The 16,511-nt window shown below is 49.2% G+C and overlaps 2 protein-coding genes across 5 annotated transcripts; one reads left to right on the top strand and one right to left on the bottom strand.

Moving 5' to 3' along the window:
- Nucleotides 1–492: 492 nt before the first annotated feature.
- On the bottom strand, nucleotides 493–3,033 carry NODAL (nodal growth differentiation factor). Its single transcript, XM_062596912.1, has 3 exons — nucleotides 2,784–3,033; nucleotides 799–1,607; nucleotides 493–688 (listed from the first exon to the last, which is right to left on the bottom strand). Exons 1-3 carry the CDS (start codon nucleotides 3,031–3,033, stop codon nucleotides 536–538), a joined length of 1,212 nt encoding a protein of 403 aa, XP_062452896.1. The 3' UTR covers nucleotides 493–535.
- Nucleotides 3,034–5,226: 2,193 nt separating this feature from the next.
- On the top strand, nucleotides 5,227–16,356 carry ASH2L (ASH2 like, histone lysine methyltransferase complex subunit). Of its 4 annotated transcripts, none has more exons than XM_062596835.1 (17): nucleotides 5,227–5,398; nucleotides 6,043–6,112; nucleotides 7,107–7,252; nucleotides 8,486–8,574; nucleotides 8,974–9,068; nucleotides 9,288–9,383; nucleotides 9,596–9,691; nucleotides 9,952–10,027; nucleotides 10,715–10,732; nucleotides 12,133–12,226; nucleotides 12,684–12,901; nucleotides 13,124–13,291; nucleotides 13,709–13,902; nucleotides 14,299–14,391; nucleotides 14,647–14,745; nucleotides 15,039–15,098; nucleotides 15,694–16,356. In XM_062596835.1, the coding sequence occupies exons 1-17, from the start codon at nucleotides 5,229–5,231 to the stop codon at nucleotides 15,799–15,801; spliced, it is 1,890 nt and encodes a 629-aa protein (XP_062452819.1). In that variant the 5' UTR covers nucleotides 5,227–5,228; the 3' UTR covers nucleotides 15,802–16,356. The 4 variants fall into 4 exon arrangements, with proteins under 4 accessions (XP_062452819.1, XP_062452820.1, XP_062452817.1 ...); XM_062596833.1 differs by having other exon boundaries at nucleotides 5,237–5,398; nucleotides 6,043–6,163; XM_062596836.1 differs by lacking the exon at nucleotides 10,715–10,732.
- The last annotated feature ends 155 nt before the right edge of the window (nucleotides 16,357–16,511 follow it).

The raw sequence follows: 16,511 nt of genomic DNA on the forward strand, positions 1-16,511 counted from the left end.
CCCCAGCACCGCCCCAGCGCCTCTCCCTCTCGGCTGCCTGCAGGTCTCTCAGCAATCATGTGTCCAACCAGGTCATCACAAGCTCTGCAAACACAGCGATGAAGTGTCTCTTCTGCCTTCCCTGCAAGGCGTGTGGATCTGTCTAGGCACAACAGCCACGCGGTGCGGCACAGAGCTATTACCGCCCGAGGGCAGCGTGCTGTGCCCTCCTGCTCCGCAGCAGGCGCAGCTGCAGCTGGGAGCTCCTTCGGAGGAAATTCCAGGGAGATTCCCCTTGGCACAGTCCCCATCGGGGATAACATCTGTCTCCCACAGCCCTGCCATAATGCTGACTGTGTCTCCTCAAGGCCTTTGCAGACCCACGAGTGCATGGACTGAGGTGGCAGGGTCTCAGCAACGCCCTGCGGTGTGTGGGTAGCCTTTGTTGTTCATGGTTTAGGCATCAAGGTTTAGTCCCAGGGTTTAGTCCTTGGGGATGCTTTCTGGGCTGAACTGTGCCCGTTCTCTCCCATTCCCAGCATGAGAAGAGCTTGCTTCAGTTGCAGCCGCACTCTTCGATGATCATGTCTTCGTGGTGGCGGATGACGATTTCACCCTTCTCGTAGTACAGCATGGAGAGAGGGCTCATCTTAACTGGGGAGCACACAGGGCAGGGCAAGTGGTTGGGCTTGTAGAGCTTCAGCAAGCTCTGTTGGGAGACACGGAAAGGGAAAGCATAAGTCTCCTGCCTCAGATCAGCAGGGCTGCAGGTAGATGGGGAGCAGAAGGAGGAAAGCAGAAACAGCAAAACCCTCTTACCTGTATGTAAGCATGGTTGGTGGGTTTGAAGGTCTCATCCACGGGCGATGGACACTGCCCTTCACACCGGTAGGCGTTATATTTTTTTGGGTAGACAATCCAGCTGCCCCAGCCAGTCTGCTCAAAATCCACTATCATGTCCACTCTCTTGCACAAGGACTTGCCTTCCTCCCCTGGGCCAGGAACAGGGGCATCACTCACTTTAATCCTTTGCTTTTCCTTCCTATTCCTACGATGCCGTCGGTTTCCCAAGTCCTTGGTGCTGCTGTCACGCATGACGTGCTTAGAGGTCTCCACTGTTCTGATGAGGGTGTAATCTCCCGGAGACTTGTCCTTGGAGAAGACAAGCAGCAGGACTCTATCTGCCATGTCTTGGTGCATGGCCAGCTCCCCATGGCTGGAGTCGCTTGAGTTCAGCATGCTCGTTGCTGCAGTGGCCGGGACGGCCAACCCACCTACCTCCCGTCCATCCTGTGCCTCGGCACTCTCCATTCCCCCAGGAATGTTGTGGCCAGAAGCCACCTCTTGGTGAAGCCAGGACCTGAGCATGCTGGTGATGTTGAACACTTTCCAGGAGGCCTGGGTGAAAGAGGGGCTGCCAGTGAAAGTGCCCAGGAAGAGCTTGTGCCCGCAGGTCCCGTTCTCCAGGCACTTCTGCTTTGGACTATGGTAGATGTCCAGTGTGACGTTCTGGGACTGCAAGAGATCAGGCAGGTGGACTCGGAGCTCAGCCAGATTCACCTCCTGGCTGCTGGAGATGGAGCTCATGTCGAAAGAGAAAGCCCAGCGAGAGCCATTCTGGAGAGAACCTGAAACCGGAGGGGGACAGTGAGGAATACGCCTGGTGCAGAGCACGCTCCCCACCACCCTGCTGCGGGCTGGAGGGGACACAGGCTTTGCGGGTGAGCACCAGGAGACAGAAGCACTTGCCGTGCTGCCAGGGGCACAGTCCCTGCCGCCAGGAGCTCTGTCCCCATAGCCAGACCCCCGCCTGGGGGGAAACAAGCTAGTGATCATGTGAACCCTGAGAGGGAGCTAGAGACGGGTCCTGGGGAGTCAAGCAGGCACCGTCAGTGCCTCGCCAGTCCTGCCCTTCTCCCCATCGGCCTGCCCGCAGCGTCCTCCCTGAGCAGAGCTGGAGAGGGTGCTCAGGTCCCCTCGACTTTCGGAGTGTGCGGGTGAGAGGAGGCACAGCCGGGAGGCAGGGAACTGAGCCCTGTGCAGGGTACAGGGATACCTGAGGACAGGGGAGCTGGGGACAGTGCTGGACTCAGGGACAGGAAAGCTAGGAACACGGATGTTGCAAAATAGTGCTGGTCCAGGAGACAGGAATGCCTGAGGACAGTGCCAGTCCCAGAGACAGGGGAGCCTGGGGACAGGAATGCCCCAGGACAGTGAATCTCAGGAATAGCAGAGCTGGAGGCAGGGATGCCCTGGGGCAGGCACTGTCCCCGGGAACGGTGCCACTTCTGGTGACAAGGATGCCCCATGGACAGTGTTGGTCCCGGGGACAGGGATGCGCTGGGACAGGAGAGCCCGGGGAGGGTGCTGGTCCTGGGGACAGGGATGCACCGGGACAGGGATGCGCTGGGACAGAGATGCCCGGGGACAGTGCCGGTCCCGAGGACAAGGATGTGCCAGGACAGGAGAGCCCGGGGAGGGTGCTGGTCCTGGGGACAGGGATGCACCGGGACAGGGATGCGCTGGGACAGAGATGCCCGGGGACAGTGCCGGTCCCGAGGACAAGGATGTGCCAGGACAGGAGAGCCCGGGGAGGGTGCTGGTCCTGGGGACAGGGATGCACCGGGACAGGGATGCGCTGGGACGGGGATACCCGGGGACAGTGCCGGTGCTGGGGACAGGGATGCGCCGGGACAGGGATGCGCTCGGACCAGGATAGCCGGTGCCGGTGCCGGGGACAGGGATGCACCGGGACAGGCACCGTCCCCGGGGACAGGGAGTCCCGGGGCCGCGGCCCCACTCACCGTGCGGGACGATGCTGAGCGCGGCGGCGGCGGCGGCGCGCAGCGGGGCCGGCGGGGCGCGCAGCAGCTGCAGCATGAGCGGGGGGCAGCGCGGCGGGGCGCGCAGCGGGGCGCGCAGCAGGGCGCGGGGTGTCGCGCGCAGCGGGGCGCGCGGCGTTGCGCGGAGCGGGGCGCGCGGCGCGCAGCCCAGGCGGAGCAGCGCCAGGGCGCAGAGCGCCAGCGCGGGCGCGGCGCGCAGCGGGGGCCGCATGGCTGCGGCGCGCCGGCCGCCGCCGCCCTATATGCGCCGCGGCCCCGAGCGCCGCCCCGCGCGGCCCCCAGCCCTCCCCCCTCCGTCCCCCCGTCCCGCTTCCTCATGTCTGTCTCCTTCCCTTCTTCTCTCCGTCCTTCCTTCCCTCCATCCCGCCCCACTCCACCTCCCCCCATCCTTCCCCCATCCTCCCTTCCCTGGCTCTGCTCCCACCCGTCGCTATCTCACCCCCATCCCTGACTTCCTCCTTCCCTCCCTCACCTCCCTCCATCCCTCCCTATCTCCACCCCTCCATCCCCTCTTCTTTCCATCTACCCCATTCCCCCCTCCCTCCCTCTCCTCTTCTCGCCATGCTCCTTCTCTCCAGCCTTGTCCTCTCCCTCCTTTCTTCCCTGCCTCTGCTCCTATCCATCGCCATCTCACCCCATCCCTCCCTATCTCCATCCTTCCCTCCCTTATTCTCCTCATTCCTCCATCCCTCCCTGTCTCCATCCCCTCTTCTCTCCACCCCCCTTCGCCTCGGCCTTCCCCCACGCCTCATCCCGCCATCCCTCCCTGGCTCGTCCCACCGTGCCGGCGCTCCCCAGGCACCTGCCAGTGGAGCCGTGGGGCAGCGGGAGCCGGGTGCTGGCGGAGCAGCCACAGTGTCACCATGTGCATCGCTGGTCCCAGCACCATCCTGCACTTCCCGGGAACCTCTGTCCCCAGGGCTGGCAGGGGACGGGGTGGCTCCAGCACCTCCCCGCGGCTCCGCGCGGAAGGGAGCAGGACCCAGCCCCGCAGCCGTGGCGTGCAGGCACAGCAGCCCGGCCCGGGCCAGGCCTGGCCGCTCTGCCCTCGGTGCTTTCCCCTCCGCCCAGGCGCGACCGGAGCAGGCACCTGCAGGGATGGTGCTGAGCAGGGGTAGAGTCCCAGCAGCTGGGTATCGCTAGCAGCCTTCCAGCTCCAAAGAGCCCCGGCCCTGGCAGAGCCCGGCACTGGCACGTCCCGCCACCCGGACGTCTCCGGGCTCTGCCAGGCGCCGAGGGCTATTGGGGCCCGGACTGCGGACCAAGGGCTCCGCTCTGCAGGAACTAGAGGAGCGGCTGCAGGACCTGCGCTCGGCCCCGCCGTGGGTGACGGGCTAAACCGCTTCTGTAACGCGCTCAGGAGAGTCTTTACTCTTGCAGAGGTGAATTACCAGCAATGAGAAACCTCAGCCATCCTGAGGCTTTGCTAGCGAGAGCCGCCCAGAAAAGCCTCATTCTCGGGAGGCGATGGAGACTTGGCGGGTTTCCAAGCGGCTGGCAGGTAAGTTCCCACCCGCTTAATGCTTTGGTTTTGGTTTATTCCACGCGATATGTGGCTGTTGAGCCAGCTGTGCGATCAGTCAGGCAGCAAGGTTTGCAGGCAGCAATGGAAGTGCCTTCCTGTGGCAGATCTTTTCTGCCTTAACTTCTTGTATTTGCTTCTCTGCTGAGCTCGGGAATACTTAACAAATCCCATAGATTAGGCGAGTACAACTTCCAGGATGCTCAACGAGCAGCCTTGAGAGTGGCCACTATGAAAACTCGGCGAGGTTCCTAAGTGACTGGGGCTCCCCCGCCCCACTTTTGGGGCAGATACAGGCATTTTAGAAGCGTGCCTGGAAATCGGTGGCTTTCAGCACCGGGGGGCCCGCGCGGCCGCGTTGGAGGGCAGGGCCTGGCTGCGTGCTGCGGGCGCGGTGGTGCGGGAGGCAGACGGCGCCCGCGGCCCGGTCGGAGCCAGCGTGCCTCAGCCCGCGGCGGCAGCAGGCGGAGGCCCCTGCGAGCGGGCTCCGATTGCCTTTCCCCGGGACCTCGCCGCCGCCGCCGCTGCCGCCGAGGGTCCCTGCCGCGCCCCCCCGCTCCCGCCTCCGCCGCTCCCGAGCTCGCACCGCGGGACGAAGGGCTCTGCCTTTGCCCTTCGGTCCCAGCGCGCTCCCTGGCTGAGGGTGACGTCACCACACAGCGGGCGCGGACGTCACGGCCCCCGCGATGATGTCACGGCGCCCTCCCGGCCGTGTCGTCCCCAGCGGCCGCCGGCAGGTGGCGCCACGCCGCCCCCTCCCGCCCGCGATGGGCCCCACTCAGAGCATCGCCCTTTGAAGCAGGAGTCTCGCGAGAACTGCGCGCGGCGTGGGCCGGGGCGGGGGGGGGGGTCCCCGTCTCGCGAGAGCGGCGCGGCGGGTGAAAATGGCGGCGGCGACAGCGGCGGCAGCAGCGGCCGCGGCGGGGCCTACTGCTCCCGCGCCCGAGGAGGCCGAGGCTGCTCCGGAGCCGCCGCCGCCGCCGCCGCCTCCGCCACCGGCGGCCGGGGACCCCCCTGCCCCGCCGGAGCAGGGCGCTGCCGACGCCGAGGCCGGGTACGCCACCTCCCTGCCCGTGGGCCCGGCCCGCGGGCAGCCCCCGCCCCTCCCCGCTCCGCCCCTCCCCGCATACACGCACGCACCCCCGTTACCCTGGAAACCGTGAGGGTCACGGGGGCCCCACCCCCCCCGTTACCCTGGAAACCGTGAGGGTCTCGGGGGGGGCCCTTGACCCTCCCTCCCCCACCTCCCCCCCCCCGTTACCCTGGAAACCGTGAGGGTCTCGGGGGGGGCCCTTGACCCTCCCTCCCCCACCTCCCCCCCCCCGTTACCCTGGAAACCGTGAGGGTCTCGGGGGGGGCCCTTGACCCTCCCTCCCCCACCTCCCCCCCCCCGTTAACCTGGAAACCGTGAGGGTCTCGGGGGGGGGCCTTGACCCTCCCTCCCCCACCCCACCCCCGTTACCCTGGAAACCGTGAGGGTCTCGGGGGGGGGCCTTGACCCTCCCTCCCCCACCCCACCCCCGTTACCCTGGAAACCGTGAGGGTCTCGGGGGGGGGGCTCCCCCCCATGCCGGGGCTCCCCCTGCCAGGCTGGGGGCATCTCCTCGCTGCCCTCTGGGCCGGGCAGGGCCCCCCGCGGTTGCCCCCCGGGCCGTGGTGGTGGGGCCCCCCCTCAGGAGCCCGTTTGCGGCCTTGCAGGGGGGACGGCGCCCTGGTGGATGTCACCGCCGCGCTGGAGACCGACTCTGCCAACGGGAAGGACCCGCTGGTAGGTGCCCGCGGGCTGGCGGGGCGCTCCGGCACCGGCCAGGAGGACGGGGTGAGTGCGGGCCCGGGAGGCGCTGTCAGAGCAGAGCGTGCTGAGCCCAACCCGCGCCTCCGAGCTGGCTGGCAGCCTTGAGGCCGAGCACCAGCGGCTTGCTGCTGCCGTGGTCTGTAGGTGGAGCATGTGCCAGCCTCCTGGAGCTGGAAATCCTGCGCTTGAAAGCTGTCAGTCCCTGTTTGTGGGTCATTGCCATCTGCAGATAAGGCTTATCCTTGAGATATCTGTTTACCATGACTGTTAGCGCTCCCCCTTCCCTCCCTCTCTCTCTTTCTCTTTTCTCTCTCTCTCCCTTTTTTTTTTTTTTTTCTCCTTTTCCTTCCACTACTACACGCCCACAAAGCATATGGAGGTTTTTTATTTTGTAGCATCCTAGTATCTTTGCATGGGTGTCAGGGCTTGAGACAATGGCTTAAGATGTTCATAGATTGTACACAGGAAGAAGATGGGAAAATAAAAATATTCTACCTTCTGCAAAAGATGCTATTTAACAATCAGCTATCTGACGAAGCGTGATGTGTTAGTTGTCTTGGAAAACTAAACTTGGAAAACTTTATTAATTCTAAGTCTGAGGTAAATCAAAGGCATAGAGACATGTTTATTCATGCTTCAGCTTTGTACTGATATCAGAAAGGTATTTATTCAGAAAATGAAATCTGAAGAACATGTTCCCATGAGCCAAGCCAGAAGGCATTTCCATCTTGCTGACCTCAGTTTTAGCTGTTTGAAGAACCATTTGTTATTGTCAGTGTCCCTATGTATCTGAGTAGATCTAACAAACTAAATCTGTAAAGTAATTCAGACTCCCTTGTAACACGGCCATGTGTTGATTCTCACTAAATTCTGCTGACTTGAAAGGGTTACTGCACAAAACTTCTTTCCCATCTGATTCAGTCAAGCTTTAAGCCACTCCAAGTAAGCTGATCTGCTCTGGTTGTAGGAAGGTGCTGGGGACAATTCTGAAGTCTTGGATGCTCAGGCAGGCTCAGTGGATGAAGAGAATGGACGACAGCTTGGAGAGATAGAGCTGCAATGTGGAATTTGTACAAAGTGGTTCACGGCAGACACGTTTGGCATTGATACCACGTATGTAAGCTCTGCCTAATGCTGTCCATGAAACTTTAGTGTATTTGGGTGTTTGTGGCCCTGTTTCTTTAAAAACAAACCATCACCAATGTACTGGTGTAAATCTGACTGTCAGATGGAAGTTCTGGCTTGCACTATCCTTGTACGTCTCCTCTACATGTTACATGTTGCTCAAGGCTAATTAAGAAAAACTGATGCAGTTGCTTAAACCCAAGGAAAATGAAAGTTACAGCATCAGTAACATTCTTGGCCCACCTGAATGTAATGTTACACACACTCATTAAACTTCATACGCCTGTACAGCCTTTTAACTAATTGGAAGGTATTGCTTATGCTGTTAGGTAAGATTTGATTCTTAGTCATGCAAGTGGTCAAGGGATGAAAGTCTTTCATTAAAAGATTCTATTTCTGAGTTTCCACAAATCAATGAGTTTTGAAGGGTTGCTACCAGGTATGTTAGATGCTAAATTTAGGATTGGTTTGTATGAGCAAAAATTGAAGTATTTAGAATGACAAGGTCCTTGTCCTTGGGAATTTACAATGTGGAAACTCGTATGTTATGTAAATAATAATAAACTTCACCAAACACAGCAGGAGGTGTTTACATTTGCTTGTAAGTTTCAATAAAAAGTCTTGGACATCAGAAGACTGTGCAGAAGCCAGCCTTGGACTGCTGCCTTAGTTTGTTGTTTTTATTTTGCTTTTTTCAGTTCTTCTTTTATTTTATTGCCTGTAAAAGTTCTTTGAAAAGCAGAGTTGACTTAAGCAGACATTTTCAATTGACATGAACAAAAAAATAAAATCTTCATGCAAGTGGAAGGTAAATTCAGCTTTCTTTCTAGAACCTCTGTGAAACTGACTTTAGACTTGCTCAACACTTTAACTTGTTTGGTTGTATTTTGTCTTTTTAAAAAGCACTCTCCAAGACTTCCTGTGTAATGTTAAGCAATTGACTTGAATGGATTCCTTGTTCAGAGCCTGGTTGCTCTCAGGTAATTTAGTTGAAGAATTTCTGGACTTGCCCAAAACAAAAAGGTGATGCCTAGCTTGCTTAGGTTTTTCACAAGACATTTCTGACTTTTGTTGATGCCAGTGATTAATTTGAAGGAAATATCATGAAACTTTTTGGGTTTTTTTTGAGTGCAGGAAGGGAGAGAGAATAATCAGCTTCTTACTCTGAAGCAGTAGGAAAGCTGTACATCAGAACTTACAAACCAGTATGCTGTTTTCCAGATCATGTCTGCCTTTCATGACCAACTACAGCTTCCATTGCAATGTTTGCCATCATAGCGGGAACACATATTTCTTAAGAAAACAAGCAAGTAAGTGTAAAAGCACTCATTGAAACTTTGTGCAGGTTAAACTTAGATGTTTCATTTTCATGTTGTTTAAAGTTTGTGGGAAGGTCTGCTGAAGTTTTGCAAAAATGACAAAAGAAACTAGTGACAAACATGCAGCTTTTTCTAAAAATGTATTACTATTTTGCTATGAACTTCTTAAGATGGCAGAAATACTCTTTTTAATCCGGGCTTCTGATTTAGAGCAGAACTGACGTTAGTTCTAGCATTCATGCTGTCTTGGGTAATTCTATTTGGTACTCAGGAATGGTATTCAGTGTGTTTAGTGTGTACCAACACACTGTACAGTGTGTGTTCAGTGTGTGTGTTTGATATTCCCCATCAAGAGTGTAACTTGAGCTTTGATATATTTTTGTTTTTAAGATCTCAAGGAAATGTGCCTTAGTGCTCTGGCCAACTTAACATGGCAGTCAAGGACACAAGATGAGCACCCAAAAACTATGTTCTCAAAAGATAAGGTATGGCTGTTATGAAAATGGTCACAGATTAAAGGAAATTCTGATTTCAGTAAAGAGCAAGATCAAACAAATATTGGCAGTGTGACTTTTAGTCATTAGCGCTTACAGATACATTAAAATGATGCAACAACTCAGTGTGAAAGGCCTAATGACTAAAGCTGTTTTGTAACTGATAAAAAGACCTACACCGTTCAGACTTGATTTTTAATTTTTTAACAGGATATTATCCCATTCATCGATAAATATTGGGAGTGTATGACAACAAGACAGAGACCTGGAAAGATGACTTGGCCTAATAATATTGTCAAAACTATGGTAAGTAATTGGAGTTAAATTCAAGGAGGATTTTCCATGAATGATGCATTCTTACGTGCTATTGTCTAGACTTAAAGCTGAATGGTGAAGATCTTAATACTTCTCCTGCAACTTCCAGTGTGGTTGATGAGCATAGTACATACTGTGTTTTAGCGACTTACAAAGAACTTGATGTGATCTTGTCCTATATAACTTGAACTCCTCTGTTTCAGTGTAAAGAAAGAGATGTATTCTTGGTGAAAGAACATCCAGACCCAGGGAGTAAAGATCCAGAAGAAGATTACCCAAAGTTTGGACTTCTAGACCAAGTATGTATTTAGGAATGCAAGGAAAGTGTACTGTGGGAATTTGGCAGAGAGGATTCTTTTTGCATTGTATTTTGATGACTTATGCTCCAGTGAATAAGCAAAAATTAACTAGGACACAGCAAGGTTGTGATCTTGTGTTTTGCTAAACGATGTCTTGGAGCATTCCAACACTTGGAAGTTCTCAAAAAATGGAAGTGTTGCATTCTGGCTTTGAGCGGTAAGTTTGGCTGAGTCTGTATGTTTGTTTGTGTATTTTTCAGGATCTCGCCAATATTGGTCCAGCATATGATAACCAGAAACAGAACAACTCTGTATCCACAAGTGGAAGCTTAAATGGCAAGTTTTTAATTAGGCATATTTTGAATATTTGGAACTAACCGGACGTTTCTCAGTCTTACACCTGGGGATCCGTGCAGTTTGATCAATTGATACCCTACAGTTAATAACCTCCATTCACATAACAATCTGTCTTATGTTCAAGACATGCTAAGCCAGTCTCACCTGACTTTTTCTACAGAAATAGATTGACTTCACCTTATTGTAGATGTTCAACTCTATGCTTTTAGGTGGCCAACTTAGATGCATGCAACAAAGCTGAGCTCTTCAGTTTTCTTCCACAATGATTTTAATTTATGTACTTTTATTACTCAGATTTCCTGTCTTCCTCACTCTGAGATTTGAAAGAGATAAGGGAAAGTATATATAATATACTTCCATAAAATCACTGTTTGCATTTTACTGTTGTTCTTTGTGAAGCAAAAGCTGTGATAAGAAATTTGCCTAGCTCATTAAAATTATTTTACCAGGCTATTAATGCTAACTGTCAAACAGATTTCTTTGTGCACAGGGCTACACTATTTCTTATAACATACATGTTGAATTGGTACCTAGTAAGAGGTATTTTGGTCTTTTAAAATAAGGTATAGATGTCTAAGGCTACACTGTCTCCATTTCATGTAATGATTGTTTTTCTTCAATTACTAAAAGTTTGGCAAATACATGGTGCCACTTCTGTTCTTTCAGGTGGAGCCTCTTTGGGAGGTGAATATTTGCCTTTCAGCTTCTAAAACTTAAGTATTATTGTGGTTTGGAAATTTTTTTTGCTCAATTGTCTTAGAAGCTAAAGTCCAATTAAAAATCAAAAGTGTGTCCTGCTGTGATTGCAGTAATACTTTAATACGAAACAACAATTTCACTTTTTAAAGTTTAGCAATTAGAAGCTTTTGATTTATCATATTCTGCCTCACTTAACTGAGAACAAAACTTTAAACCGGTCAATTTTGTTTTTACTTTCTGGGATTTAAGTTGATACTATGGTAGTCTGAAAGTAGTTTTAAATCTTAATGCTTAAATAAGTGGTCAGATTCTATAAACTCCTATGATATTCTGATTGATCAGATATGTAAGTGGTGACAAACGGGGGAATCTAAACATTTGTCTGCACTAACACTAGTAAGTGCAGTTTAGATCCTCATGTTTGTGCAGAATATGATATTCCTTCAAAGGTCTGAATCCCTTACACTGCAAGAGGAATGCTGATAATTCAAAGGCGTGCTGTGTTTTTAGTTACAACATAGTATGCAGTGCATAAAGGTGTTTATCTGCAGTACATTGCTCTATTGTTTTCCTTGTAAATCATTAGTAAGCTTTTCAAAGTTGTTTATTCATTCTATCGTTATGCTGTTTAATATGTTAATACTGAGTTATATAGACTCATATGAGTTTGGTATAATTTGACATACCAAACTCATAATTGTAATTGTTGTAATTTATGAATAAAAACTGAGTGCTGTAATATGAAGTGTCATGCTCTTCATACTTTAAATAACAATAATAATTTGGTAATACTGAGGAGAAACACCTCTATTGCTCTTCATTTTTCCCATCTTAGGAGTATTTTATTTTATAGATTGAAATTTAATGTTAAGTGCTTATTGCTAATGCAGGTACTGGTGTCAAAGTGCTTCTCCAGTGTAGCGTGTGTTGCTGGGATGGCAACTTAGCTTAAGATCAGATAATGTATACTGCAGATTGAGTTTTCTGCTACTTTTTGCAGAAACCACATTTGAACTGTGAGACTGGAATCTCCATGAAAGCAAATGGTAATGCTTTCAAACCAGATCCCAATGCTGCTCTTTGTAGGTCTTTCGATGAGAGAGAGAAAGAGGAGAGTCATAATTCTCATCCTAAAAGCTTGAATTGAGCTCAATTAGTTGATAAATTTCACTTAACTTTCAAATTACATTTCAGAAGCTGCTAGAAGCTGCAAATAATTTCTAGGTTTTCCAATGCTTTATAGAAAGTGTTTCAAATATGTGTACATGAGCTAAAGAACTGATTTAAATTTGGCTTCCTCTGCCTCTTTCTGTTTGTGGAGATTCCATATTCACAGTCACTCTCTGATCATCAGTTGTTTAATAAGCAGTGATCTCTGTTTTAAGGAGGAATTGCTGCAGGAGGCAGTGGGAAAGGAAGAGGAGCAAAACGCAAGCAACAAGATGGTGGGACCACAGGAACAGCCAAGAAAACCAGAAGGTAATTGGAAAGAGCTAAAAAGGCTGACATAGTGACACAGTGATGAGGATGAGCACCTCATACAATACAGTTTTGTGTACAAATCTCATCCAGTACATCAGACTACTTGTTGTATGCTGGTCAGAGGGGACAGCTGTGGTTTTAATGCTCTAAGATGTCTCCCATCTATCTGTCTCTGGCCTTGGTAGATTTATGGGAAATCATAAGATACAAGGATTATGGTATTTATAGATCATATGCTAGAAATAATTTAAAATAAACAAGTATATGTTCACATTACACTGACCCTTTTTAAAAGAAAAGTGTTATGCAGGCCATTAGCACTGCAGGTACATCTCTGTAGCAGGTTGTACTAGGTTGACTTTGGTGCAGAACTTGAACTTTGTTCCCCAGGGACTTCTTGTAACTGTGCCATAGCCACCATGAGATGCCAACCTGTTGTTTTTGTGTTTCACAGTGACCCATTGTTTTCCGCTCAGCGCTTACCTCCTCATGGTTATCCTTTGGAACACCCCTTTAATAAAGATGGATATCGTTACATCTTGGCTGAGCCTGACCCCCATGCACCTGACCCAGAAAAATTGGAGCTAGACTGTTGGGCAGGAAAGCCTATTCCTGGGGACCTCTACAGAGCCTGCCTGTATGAACGAGTCCTCCTAGCACTGCATGACCGAGGTACAAAGCTTGCTAATCATATGCAAGTTAGATAGCCAGCCCTTCTAAGGAGGGCATAATCATCTACTGTAACCTCACTTCACCAGTTACTGAAGTTTCAAACATAATTACTTGAGACACAAATGTTAAATCCACTTCTGTGTGGTCACTTGCCTTTTTACATCACTGCATGATAAAGTTCACAAACACACTGCTCATATCTTCTTGTCTCCTGTCCTACAGCTCCTCAGTTAAAGATTTCTGACGACAGGCTGACTGTTATAGGCGAGAAGGGCTATTCAATGGTACGAGCCTCACATGGAGTGCGGAAAGGAGCGTGGTATTTTGAAATATCCATGGATGAGATGCCGCCAGACACAGCTGCCAGATTAGGCTGGTCACAGCCACTAGGTAAATAACATTTTCTCAAATACTCAGTAGCAGGCACTGGGTTCCTGATTGGTTCCTATAATTTTGGGTTCCCCCCGCCCCCGGTAAGTTAGACCTCAGAATAAGTAATTTATGGTTTGCTCATTTCTTTACCACTTTATCTTGTGGAAAACTTTTTGCAGGTGCTGTAAACTGCAGATCTGCAGTACTGGTGGTTCCTTTATGCTGTTGCATGCTTGGCCTTGCTTATCACTTTAGTCAAGGTCTTTGTACTAATGGCAGTAGTATTTCTAGACTGAAAAGGGTTTTTTTTGTTGTTGTTGTTCCAAAACTTGAACTGAGGCATACAGAAATGCTTAAGTTTAGAGGTGTTCCTGTTATACTGTGATACATTCAAAAAAAAAAAAAAAGAAAAAGAAAAACCCATGATTTCTACAGGGAACCTCCAGGCACCTCTGGGATATGACAAGTTCAGTTACTCCTGGCGCAGCAAAAAGGGAACAAAGTTTCATCAGTCAATAGGGAAACACTACTCAGCTGGCTACGGACAAGGTGATATACTGGGATTTTACATCAGTCTTCCTGAAGACACCGAGACTGCTAAATCACTGCCTGATACTTACAAAGATAAGGTGAGATGTGCAGGTCACTGATTAAATGTTGGCTATGTTGACTAGTGGAACATAGTCTGATTCTTGCCTGTTAAAAGTGCATCTTCACCATTGGCTACCACTGTGGTACATGGTGGAGAGGTACAAAGCATTGCTCTCAAGAAAATGGAATATACTATCCCCCACTCAGCAATTCTGTAAGGGAAGACTGCATGGACGTCTGACTAAGATTGTCCAGATCTGGTTTCGTCTTCTAGTTCCCATTTGAGATGTGTGAATCATTCTTCATGGGTACTCTGGCACAGCAGGCATGCCTTTTCCAGAGCAGGGCACCCTTGTTTGCCATTCTTTCTTAGGCTGAGAAAACTGTTACCTCTAGTAATGTATTTCTGAAGTGGTTGTTTCCTGACGTTTCAGGCTTTGATCAAATTCAAAAGCTACTTGTACTTCGAGGAAAAAGATTTTGTGGACAAGGCAGAGAAGAGCCTAAAGCAAGCACCTGGAAGCCAAGTAAGTTGTGTTGGGAGGCAGTGTGGGAAGATGACAAAAAAAATGGTCTTTAGGAAAACTAGTAAATCTGCGTAAGCAAAAGGTGCAGCTCAGTTATGTATTTCTTGCTGTCATTTAAATATTTAAAATGTCTGGCATGTTGCAGAAGGGGAGTAGTTATCTTCTGGGGCATGTTTATAAGCTACATATTGAAGATAGCTTTGACCTCACATTAATTAAAACGTCATTAATGAAAAAACTTTATTTTACTTTCAGATCATCTTCTTCAAAAATGGTGCTAGCCAAGGTGTTGCCTTTAAAGACATTTTTGAAGGCGTTTATTTTCCTGCTATTTCTTTATACAAAGGCTGCACGGTATGTAACACACTACAAGTGGTGTTAGACTTTAACTTTGAAAATAATGCATAGGCTATGGGTGCTCTGGGATTGTGTCAAGCAAACCTGGTTATTTTAGCAAAATGATTCTGGAACAGTATGATTGGTCACTTAGTGCTTAACAAACTACCAAAGGAATGCTCTTCTTTCATGCAAAGGGTGTTTGTTCATGTGTTCTTGCACTAGGTGCAGTTAGGCTCGGGATGGGGGGCAGGGAATGAGGACAGAAGAATAATTAGTTTTCCACCTAATATCAAGCATGTCTTTTACAGGTTTCTATAAACTTTGGACCATATTTCAAGTATCCTCCCAGAGACATCACTTACCATCCAGTAAGTAAGAACTCAAGTTTATTTTCTCCCTTCTTTGTGATAGCTTCATGGATTTTAAATGAAAGGTGGTTGAGAATTTGACAGAGTGGTTTGGGGGTTGGGGGGAAAATGAGATTTGATTTATACAAAACATCTTTGTCTTCTTTAGTCTTATGTATTTGGAGCTGGAGGGTGGAGCCTTTTTTATATATATATATATATATATAAAAGAAAGTATTTAAAATCATGAGAAGGTAAGGGACAGATTTTAAACAATACATAGTAAGCTGCCTTGTGGCAGAAAGGAAGAAACTTAGACAGAATTTTTACGCTAACTGAATATTAGGCTTCGACCTGTAGGCTGCTAAGACCATGTTGTTCAGGCCCATGATAACTTTGAACTGGTAAAACAGAGCTGAATGCTTCTTTAAGGAAATATTTTTTCCCCTGCTAGATGTTTTTAGAAGGGAAGCACTCCTTAGATAGCAATCCCTGCACAATAGCAGGGATAGCCTTGTGAGTGCTACCTGTGCAGCAGTGTTTATCTAGAATTCCACTCTTTCCCTGATGTGGTATTTCTCATGAATCCAGCTAACTTTGTTTCCTCCCTTTGCAGATGAGTGACATGGGATGGGGTGCTGTTGTAGAACACACACTGGCAGATGTACTGTATCATGTAGAGACTGAAGTTGATGGAAGACGAAGCCCACCCTGGGAGCCTTAAAGAGAAGTAGGCAGAGATAATAAAAATGACACAGTGGACATCCAATCAAGTGGTTTTTATTCTAGAGGAACATGCATCACTTTGCTCAATCTGTCAGAGGAAAATATGATGAAGCCAATGCGGCTCCTCTTGATAGCAGGTGTTTAGCACGCTCAGAGGTGTTACGTACTCCCTGCTGAAGATTATGTTCTACCACTATGCTGGAGTCTTAAGTGAATGCAGTTCTAGTATGTATTGTGCTATTTGTGGGCATCTCTTGGAGGCTTCAGATAGCTGTTTTACTGAAGAAGCAAGTGTTTGCATTGAGATAACTTCTCCTTTGGTTGGTGAGAGCAGGCTGCAGTTGGACCATCTGCTTTATGATACACTTGCAGAAGCAGCGCGGACACTTCTGCTGAGCTAATTGTAAACAGCTTCCATCCAGAAGGATTGTGTTGTAGCAAGACTACTGCATGTAAGATTGAGGTTTGGGCAGAAGCCCAGAACTGTTTGTTTGTTTTTTTATACATAAAACTGGAAACCAGTTTCAAAATAAAGGCTTTCTTTAAAACCTGATAGAGTTTTGTGACTTTGTTTACAAGTAATGAACTACACCTCAGAAAAGCAGTAGATACTTTAAACAAATCTTTAAATGCAATCTCCCTTTAGCTAACCCCATACATCTAAGCAATGAGTAGGAGACTGTAAAACTTGACAAATGATCACCACTG

Source organism: Rhea pennata, chromosome 28 (assembly GCF_028389875.1).
Source record: "Rhea pennata isolate bPtePen1 chromosome 28, bPtePen1.pri, whole genome shotgun sequence".
Classification (NCBI taxonomy): Eukaryota; Metazoa; Chordata; class Aves; order Rheiformes; family Rheidae; genus Rhea; species Rhea pennata.

Coding starts and splice junctions, on each gene's coding strand:
- NODAL (XM_062596912.1), bottom strand. CDS start 3,033: ATGCGGCCCCCGCTGCGCGCCGCGCCCGCGCTGGCGCTCTGCGCCCTG. Junction 1,608..2,783: donor GCTCAGCATCGTCCCGCACG/GTGAGTGGGGCC, acceptor CTCCGGTTTCAG/GTTCTCTCCAGAATGGCTCT. Junction 689..798: donor CCAACCATGCTTACATACAG/GTAAGAGGGTTT, acceptor GTCTCCCAACAG/AGCTTGCTGAAGCTCTACAA.
- ASH2L (XM_062596835.1), top strand. CDS start 5,229: ATGGCGGCGGCGACAGCGGCGGCAGCAGCGGCCGCGGCGGGGCCTACT. Junction 12,227..12,683: donor ACAGCCAAGAAAACCAGAAG/GTAATTGGAAAG, acceptor TGTGTTTCACAG/TGACCCATTGTTTTCCGCTC. Junction 13,292..13,708: donor AGGCTGGTCACAGCCACTAG/GTAAATAACATT, acceptor TGATTTCTACAG/GGAACCTCCAGGCACCTCTG.